General features: G+C 42.9%; 1 protein-coding gene across 1 annotated transcript; it reads left to right on the top strand.

Moving 5' to 3' along the window:
- Positions 1-279: 279 nt before the first annotated feature.
- On the top strand, positions 280-3,225 carry LOC139703572 (testis-specific Y-encoded protein 1-like). Its single transcript, XM_071607065.1, has 7 exons — positions 280-312; positions 567-833; positions 1,664-1,741; positions 1,888-1,999; positions 2,094-2,239; positions 2,343-2,423; positions 3,106-3,225. The coding sequence occupies exons 1-7, from the start codon at positions 280-282 to the stop codon at positions 3,223-3,225; spliced, it is 837 nt and encodes a 278-aa protein (XP_071463166.1).
- Positions 3,226-9,972: the final 6,747 nt, after the last annotated feature.

Genomic DNA, 9,972 nt, shown 5'->3' with positions numbered 1-9,972 from the left:
ATTTGGCCACGCCCCTCGTGCATTTTTGGGGGGTGAATGCAGAGGGTGGGGCATTCCACAGGCCCTGTGACTGCTTCATGCTCATGGCCACTTCCTGCTGGCCAGGCAGCTGATGTCACAGAGACACGCGCATGCGCTTCAACAAAACTCCGCCTTCTTGCTGAACGCAGCCTCTTGGCTTCCCTGAGGCCTAGAAACATTGGTCGGGCTCTAAGCAGGCGGGTGTGGGTCTTCCTGTGGGATCTGCTTCTCAGCTGGCCTTGGTGAAAAGCGATCACAATGGCCAGACGAGGAGAAGTGGAGGAGAGCCAGGTGAGTTTTCAATGGGGGCCTTCAGGATGGAGCCTCCTGTGGGCTGCTGGGGGCGGAGACCTCACTCACCTCCAGCACCTTGGCCTGGACAGTCTGTGGGGTGATTGGTGGCAGCGATGAGGATAACATGCTGGGCAATTTGGAGTCTCTGCAGCACCCTAAGGCCTGGAGCTCTCCTGAAGGGGTGGTAGTGGGAGGGCAGACTGGAAAGCTGCTGTCTGAGATGGGGAAGCTGAGGGGGGCTTACCGCCCAGGAGCAGCACCCAAGGGAGCACGAAGGTGAGGAAGATGCCCAGGTGCAGCTGGTGCAGAGGAGGCTGCCCAAGGCAGGACGCAGACCACCCAGACTGCGGTCAAAAATGGACAAGCTGCAAATCCTGCAGTTGGAGCTCAGCTTTGTGAATGCCCGAGCCAGCCGGGCCTGTGCAAGGCTGAAGAGGAAGGTGGAAATGAGGTGCAAATCACACTTGGATCGCAGAAGGGCCATCATCCAGCGCATCCCTGGCTTCTGGGCCAAAGTGGTATCCTTTGCTGTGTGCCGTCAAGCTGAGCTCCAACACATTGGACTGGCTTTATAGGACTTTGAGGAGTTGGAGTGGGGAAGACTGGGAGTAGGGGAAGTAGTGGCATTCACCCTGGGTCCCTAAGCTTAAGGCAGGTTCTGACAAAGTCTCCCTGAGAATTAAGAGCAGACACTTTGGATGGCAAGGGAGCCCAAACAGCAGGGCTTGAATATTGTTGGAGGCTGGGAGCCACAGCTGCATCCCACCAGGAATGGAGAGAAGAGCACATTGACAGGGCACCTTGTCCAGTTCCATGCCCACTTCCAAGGTCACTCTAACCATGCAATCTTGCCAACCTGTGACATGCAATGTGGGCAGGCTCCTATCCAAGGATAGGCTGGAAAATTGCATCTTATCAGTTCACTGATGGTGTTCACAGCCTGAAATGAGACGCACTCCCCCAGGCCCCCATCCACATACAAACACACAGATATGGTGACACAGGACACACATACCCAAGTTCAGTAAGGCTATGAACACCTAGCGATGGACAGCATGCCCAAACGTCAGTAATCTCTGTCCATCCCAAGGTGGCCAGGGTGATGTCATTTACCCTGGGGACAGAGCAGATGGTGTCATCAGGTTCTCACACACCAGGCAGGCCTGGGAGACCTGGGCAGGGCAGAGGATGAGAGTGGATAAGCCAGGGTATCTTGCTGGCAGGGAAGGGCACAGTGCTGTGTTGTGTAGGGATCCCCTGTCCCACACACCCCTTGCTTCCCTGGTGGGCCCCCTGTGCTATTGCCTGCTCCTTCCATGGCACCACATATGTCCTTGACGCCTGGCAGATGATGTACCACCCCCAGGTTTCTGTCATCCTCAGTTGGGCAGATAAAGACCTGCTGAGCTATTTGAGGAATTTAGAGGTGAACTGGGGAGTAAGACTGGGGACAGGGTGTGGGGAGGCCCGAGAAGGAAAGCTGGGAGGGCAGCCCATGCAAGCTAGCTCACAGACTCGCCCTGCACAGCCACCCAACCACACCATCCCTTGTCTTTGCCTGAGGCCTGGCAGGTGGAGGAACTCAGGTATCCCAAGTCCCTCTACAGGATCAAGTTCTCCTTTCAAGAAAACCCCTACTTCCAGAATGAAGTGGTCGTGAAGGAGTATCAGCTGAACATCACTGGTAAAGTAAACGTCTCCCAGACACTGGGGTCTTTCATATCAGTGTGCTGGTTGGACAGAATCGGATATGTGCTGAACTGTTCCAACTCCTCCAGGGTATGAGGCATCCTGTTCCAGTGTGCTGCAGTGGCTCGTGGATGGGGATGCACTGGTGCACAGCCCCTTGCAGGACTCCAGCAGGCTGACCTTCTTCAGCTGGTTGTCAGGGCACAAGTGTGCTGACTCTAACAGGATTGCTGAGGTGGGGATCCATAGGCCACAAAACCAGTGACTTGGTGAGTCCATGTGCTGCTGGGGAACTGGGTATGTTAGCCTGGACAGACTTGTCTGTTTTCTCTTTGCAGGTCATCATCGAGGATCTGTGGGTCAATCCTCTAGACTACTACCAGGTGGAATGCAGCACCAGGGCAGAGGATGCTGGCCTGGCAAGGTGAGCCTCCTGGGTGAGTTTGACACGCCCCGTTCCTCTGCCACCTGAGGCAGCCCAGAAAACCTGAGGCTTCCGCTCTTCTAGGCACTAGGAGGAACAAAAACCAGAGGAGAGTGCACAGCAAGAGTGTTTGTTGAACTGGTCAACCTCCTTAGGGTGAAGTAAAGAAGGTGAATGTCCTGGGACCAGGGAAAGAGGCTGAGCCTAAGGTTACTGAAGCCCCTAGGAATGCTCCTTCCTGGCCTTCTGCCCTTATCCATGCCCCTGGTTTGTTCACTTGCCCAGATGCTGTCCTACACATGTGCATAAGGCATTTCACGTCTGTCTAACTTTTTTTCTATGTAGTCCCCACCCCTGTGCTTGCATTTTTGGGACACCTTAAAAATCCCAACCAAGGTGTCCAGTGAACTTCTCAGTGTCAGGGAAAGTATACAGTGGCCTCAGTGTAGTGGGACTGTAGTGGGACTTCCCACATGCCCGGGTTGAGGAAGGTGAGGATGTCCATCCCTGGACAGGGATGGTGAGCCCTCAGGGAGGTGAACCTGGTTGTGTGATAATGGACAGAGGTCCCCATCTCGTTCATGCATGCCCTGTGCACATCTGTACGAGCCAAGTGCCTGCCTCTCTTTGTTCAAGCGTGTTTGCTTATGTGCATGCTCCTGTCCTTATTCCTGCAGGAACCTCGGCCTGCTACACGACCAGACCCAGTCTCCATGTTTGGGTACATGCCAGCAGGGCCCATGAAGCGAAGTACAGCAAAAGATGACATGGTTCACCTGTGTCTCCATGAAGCATGAGCCCACTGGAAGAACCCGCCCTGGTGGACTACTGCCCTGGTCAAAAGTTGAAACAAAGGGTTCTGTGTATTAGCATTGCCAATGAGGGCTAAAATAAAAGTGGGGCACTCTTGTGAATTGTTTTGTGCTTATGAGGGGTTGGGGCAGATTTGGAGCCATCCCAGGGGGTATACTTAGAATTTTTGAAACATGTTTTCAAACTAGGCCTTTGAAGTACTTCTTTTCACTGATGTTGCAGTAAAGCAGTGAATCTAGTTTCTACCCGAACAGGTTTCCTTGCAGAATTCCAGGTGCATTCGGGACCTTTAGTTGGACAAGCCATCTGCATATGAGACAGGATCCGTGACAGTGACAGGCAAGCCCCATGTAGGTGTCATTTATTCACTAGGTGGCTTAAGTCCCAGGTTTTCCATGTTCTGGTGACAGGTCATTTGCTTTGAACTTATTTCCAGATAGACAGTCCCCGGTCTTGGAAACCTGCCCCTCTTTGGCATGTAGTGTCCATTATATTAAAACAATTTCTGATTTCACAAGTGTACAACTCCTCTTATGTAAATGTAGTCATGTCTTCTTTGGAACTCTTGCCACCAGGACACATAGGCCTCATACTAAGGCCTTCCTATGGTCTGTGTTCTTCTCTTGAAACACTAGAGTGGGAGAGTCCCATGAGAGATAGAAAAAATGTTAAGTGCTCACTTTTCCCTTACAAACCGTAGTGCTCCACCCTGCCCCCCTGCCATACTTTCTGCTGCCCAAGCAGATCTTCTGGAAACCCCTGCCACAAGGAGTGTGGTTAGCTTTGACTCCCATGGTGATGGGGGTTGCCGTGTATGACCCAAACATGCATTTCTGTATTTCGGTCATTGTGTGTGATGTATTTTCTCTTAGGAGGTCCATTTGGAGTGACCCAAGCTCCTGTTCATCCCTGAACTGCAGATACTGCTGACCATACATTAGTATCCATTCAAATGGGTACTGCATTCCTCCATGCCACAAAAGCCCTTTGTGTTTTGAACCTGAGAAAATTTCCTCAGTGCCTGTCATTGATATCCCATAGGTTTAGAGGTTGCTGGGTGCTTTTTATACTTGCCCTTGAGAAGCAATGACCAGGACACAAGGCAGAAAGCCAGTGAGAGAAGTTTCTGTATAGATTACCCAGCCATCTCGGAGATTAATTGTGTTTCCTCAAACCAGAGGGACTCACACATAGGAGGATAGACATGCACATAGGCTGCATAGCTGTACAGGACTGTAGCTCCCTTGTTTCAGTGATGGGGCTGCACACTGTTGTAGAGTTCGTCTGCAACAGGAACTCCCTGAATTATAGAGGGTCTATGCATGGGGATATAGCTTAGAAAGGGATTCCCCAGTATGCAGTGAAGGAAGTCAAGTTTGGGAATGGGTCTCCTTACATGTTATCATTGAAGGAAAGGAGAAGACTCTAATGAACGTCTTCCATTCATTTTTTTTTTTCATACCAACCAAATAGATATATTGAAACATTATTCCCATTTTACATAATTAAAAAGGTGTGAAATGTAATCTGTTCAACTTCAGAACAGGATATTTCTCATTTTCCCCATCTGTCTTCTTTTCTTCTGGTTCCTTCATCAATCGTTCTGCTATTTATATTCACACACACACACACACACACACACACACACTCACACACACATATACACACAGATCCCCTATGGGGATCCATAGGCCACAAAACCAGTGACTTGGTGAGTCCATGTGCTGCTGGGTAACTGGGTATGTTACCCTGGACAGACTTGTCTGTTTTCTCTTTGGAGGTCATCATCGAGGATCTGTGGGTCAATCCTCTAGACTACTACCAGGTGGAATGCAGCACCATGGATGGGAATGCTGGCCTTGCAAGGGGAGTCACCCCAACCCTTCCCTTGTGTTCCAGGTCTACTTTGCTCTGGCTGCTTGAGTCCCATGATTTCTATGCGTGTTCACAGCCCCTCATTTCAGGGTCTTTTACTGCACACCAGGGAAGGAGCATTTTTGCAGTTTCACTAAACATAAAGCATATCCCATTCTCAAGACAGATGCCCTTGAGTTAGCTGATTTCCATGGGAACATGTTCTTCGGTGCAAATGTTTGTCCCTTCACTTTTCTTCTTTTTTGATGGGAAGGTTTCCAAAGCATGTACCCAACAGTGTTTAACCTCTGAGTCACATTCCTATCACTTTGAATTTTTATTTAGAGAACCAGAGGTTTTTTTTTTGTTGTTGTTTTGTTTTTTCAGTTGCTTAGGGCCTCACTAAGTTGCTGAGGCTGGCTTTCAACTTCTAATCCTACTTCCTCAGCCTCCTGAGCTCATGATTTGCAGGGATTACAGGCGAACACCAATGAATTCTTCATGAATCTGAGGTCCCATATATCCTTGGAGTCTTTAGCAGCTTCATGTGTACCATTTGCTCTGGACAAGCCACACACCTCTCCAGTATCATCCCACCCAAATATAGTGATCTGGGTGAGATGACTGCAGCAGCAGCTGTACCTCAATATGATGAAGTTTTGGGGGTCTTGTGGCTCTTCCCGAGGCCCATGGCCATCAGTTGTGCAAACACATGGCTGTTAGTCTTCAATGACTGCCATGACAGAGGTTCAATATTATTCTGAAAAGACCCATTTCTCTTCTTCCCTCACCTCCTTCCATCCTTCCCCTCTGTATGTGGTCTTCCATAATCATAATGCCACTGTCACACCAAAAATTATCAGTAATTTTTTTGTATTCTCAAATACCAGATCAACTTTCAAATTCTCATGATTGAGTCATAAATCCATTAAGCATAACTTTTAGGTTTCTGCAGGTTCAAAGTGTTTTATCCCATCTTTTAAAATGAAGCCACAAAACTATTATGTTGTCTGACATGTTCACAATAGTTTATTTGTTTGAAATCACTATAACGTTGGTATAATCACAAAAAGTCCAAATCAGAGGTACAGAATATAAATATTATATATACATATAATAAATATTCAGAGAATATATATACTGTGTGTGTATATATGCATACGTTCTAATATAAATGAGGGAAAGATAATTTCAACAAATGTGGCTGAAACATTGGATATAGGTACATAAAGTTAACCCTTACTTCATACCATATACAATAATTAGCTACAGATCAGGCAAACACCCAAACATAAAAAAAAAATAAATAAAACTGAACAGCAAGTAGAAAAAAATTATAGGATAAGATCTTTCTGACCTAGGGTTGGCAAAGACTTCCTGACAGAATTTGAAATATATATGAAATAAAAGGTTGATTAATTGTATTTATCAAAACTTTTGTCATTTAATACATTATTAATAAAATGAAAAGATATATCACAGACTAGGAAGGCATACATATTGACTGTGTGTGTGTATACACATGTGCGAGCATGTGCACATACACATACACACACACAATAACTTAGGAAAATGCCTTGATATTTTCTTACAAACATGTACTTATCAAAAGACTAAAAGTTCTGCTGCTTAAGTATTTGTTCAAGCAAAGTGAATTCATATGTCCACAAGAAATCTGTACATTTCTGCACATTAATGTTCATAGAAGCCAAAAACTGAAAAAAATCCAACAGATATCTTGATAAATTCTATATTCATAAAGGAAATACAACTCAGTAAGAAGAATAAAAATATTCATAGTATCTTATGAATCTCAAAAATATTGAGCTGAAAAGAGAAACCAGCCATAAAAGAATTCATGTAATGGTTCTATGAGGCAAAATGAATCCACATGGATAAAACCCAAGCAATATTTGCTTCAAGCAGGGACGAAGGAAAGAAACACCAAAGGGATAAGAAAAATAAATAAATAAATATAAACAACAACAACAAAAAACCTGAGTGATAGATTTTTTTTTCTATCTTGATTGGGACAATAGTTTAACAAGTATACACATGTGATAACTTAAAGAACTGTATACTTAAATAGGCATGTTTTACTGTAATTATACTTCATTATAGTTGATGATTAAAAATTTAAAACTGCTGTATTTAATCCAATGATATGGCTGAGGAAATAAATTTTTTCTTTCCTTGACATTGGTTTTTAATGTTAATTTTGTTCAACATCAATGGAGATTTTACCAGACATTCAGCCTTCAAAGTGAGGGGACTTCCAAGCAGCTCAGGAGGCTGAGACAGGAGGATCCCAATTTCAAAGCCAGTTTCAACAAAAGCAAAGCACTAAGCAACACAGTGACACTCTCTAAATAAAGTATAAAATAGGGCTGGAGATGTGGCTCAGTGTTTGACTACTTCTGAGTTCAATCCCTGGCACCCACTCCCCCAAAACAACTAAATGGACTATGTCTTATGCATTGTTGAATTCACAGTACTACCTAAGGGCAATTTGTAATACCAGCTAGCCTAAGGCTGAACTCAAAATGAAGATACATCAGAGCAGTTGCTCTTTACTTCTATGGTGTAAATCACACTCAGAGTACTGTTTTTAGATTTGCAAACTACCACAAGGTTTGGTGGCACATAGATTGTTTTTCTTCTTATGATATACCTATTTCATGATGATTCAATAAGCCAGATAACCCTCTTTAAAGAAAATTATACTGTCATAAATCCCAGCATATTGTTATTTTTTAAGGAAAAAAATCTGAATTCAAGACGGACTTCTATAGTATTTACCAAAGACAGTTCTTTATTTTATCAGTAAAATTCAGTCTCAAGAAATGATAGATCTAAGTAGAAAATGATAAAGAATTTAATAATACAATATAAGTACATTTGCCAACTACATTCTTTTTTTAAAATTTTATTTTATTATTTTTAATTAGAGTTTATATGACAGCAAAATGCATTTTGATTTATTGTACACAATTACGGCACAATTTTTCATTTCTCTGTTTGTACGTGATGTAGCCTTTTACCATATGTACAGTCATATATGTACCTAGGATAATGATGTCCGTATATAGCTATTGTAATTAAAGTTCTTTTGTTTAATCTACAACTAATTTCCTTTTCTGTTAGAGTTCTTAACTCATGGAAATTTTCTTCAGAATAATATAAACCTGAACAAAATTAAATATAAGTTCTACTCTCTAGGAATCTATTCATTTGACTTTCAAAATCAGTGATAATTTTCAAAAATTAAATTACTTTTTTTATACATAATTTGGAAACTTTCCCATCTCATAATTCATTAAAAATAATTTATTTTTTGTGATATTGTGGATGGAACAGATAGCCTCACACAAGCTAGGCAAATGCAAATTTGTTTTGAAAACACATAGCTTTTACCAGTTAAAAACCCAACAGGAGTATTTGTGAGCACAGAGTATCCTGGTAAAACATGATTCTTACTAACTGCTTTAACATGAGAGCATTAGAACAATTTTAAAAAGCTTAAATTGATACTGAAGTCCTTTTCCTTTCCTCCAGTGAACATAACAAAAACATGTTTGTGTTGAGAGGGCAGGATTTGACTGCAGAAGCACTCTCTCAGGAGTGAAGCTAATTTTAAAGGCGGGAGGTCTTGGAGACATTTAGAGGGCCTGACTCCCATGGTCTGCATATGAACTAGACTCACACTGGATTCAAAATAAGGTAGTTTACAGCAGCTGCTCTTTACTTCTATGGTGTTAAATGACATTAAGGAAATAGGGTACTGGCAGTGATATGTTGGCAAGGTCTCAAGAGTCTTTTTCTGGTTTGTTTTTTTAAAAACTTTATTTAAAAATAATGAAAACTTTATAATAATTTTTATTGTGGTGACCCATGCAGCATAAACAAAAGATTTTCAAGTAGAGGTAATGGGAAATGAAGAAAAACACAGAAAACACCTTCATGCTAAGGATTGCTTTGGGTACCCTGGGTATCTTAATTTCTTAAATCAGTTTTGAGATTTTGTGACTACCTTTTGTTGTTTGGTAAAGTTTGTCATTTGGGGTTTTGAAGCAAATTGCCTTGAATGTGTATATTGCATTTGGTAGCAAGTTATTTGACTGTATTAATTCTGCCTGAGAAGACATGAAATATTCCCTCTTCTAAGGTGTCCATCAATTTGTTTCTTGACTGCACTGTATTTTTCATTTTAGAAGTAGTACACCTCCTGGTTTAGTTTTTTTTTTCATTTGAATGTCTTTTTTGGAATTAATAATTTATATTAAAATAATGGAATTTTATGGATTACTATAGAAAAGAGCCAAAGTGGCCCCAGCAAACTTCCAGCTGATTGGCTCATTGTTGCTCCAGCAAACTTCCAGCTGATTGGCTCCTGTGCAGTGATGCTCATGAGTTGTTTCCCCGCCCTTTCAGACCACGGAGCTGCTCATTGGGGGACTCTTTTGGCTCTGCCCACCTGACTCAGCCAATTGGCCTCAAGGGTGGGAAGATTGCCTGTTGAGGTGCTCTTTGGAAGAGCCTGGTGGTGGCAGTTGGTCTCTGAGGGAATTCCTGAAGAGCTTGCTTGGTGCGTGCATTCTAAAAATAAAGTTTGTTCCTGCTTGATAAGTGGTTCATGAATTGTGCCCAGCCAGACTGTGGCATAATTTTATGGAGTTCTATCGAAAATCGGAGTCAGAGTAATGTAGTCTTATGACTGTGGAGATTCAATTCAAAATACATCATTGAAGAATCCTAATTTTAAAAATGCATTTCAGGGACAATAATAACCAATGGAAGTCCAAAATGAGTTAAATATACTCATATTTTCTCATTTAAATATATTTCTTAGTATTTTTATATTTGAAAATCACAGTATC

This window comes from Marmota flaviventris, chromosome Y (assembly GCF_047511675.1).
Source record: "Marmota flaviventris isolate mMarFla1 chromosome Y, mMarFla1.hap1, whole genome shotgun sequence".
Lineage (NCBI taxonomy): Eukaryota > Metazoa > Chordata > Mammalia > Rodentia > Sciuridae > Marmota > Marmota flaviventris.
This window is presented reverse-complemented; position numbering and strand designations above follow the sequence as displayed.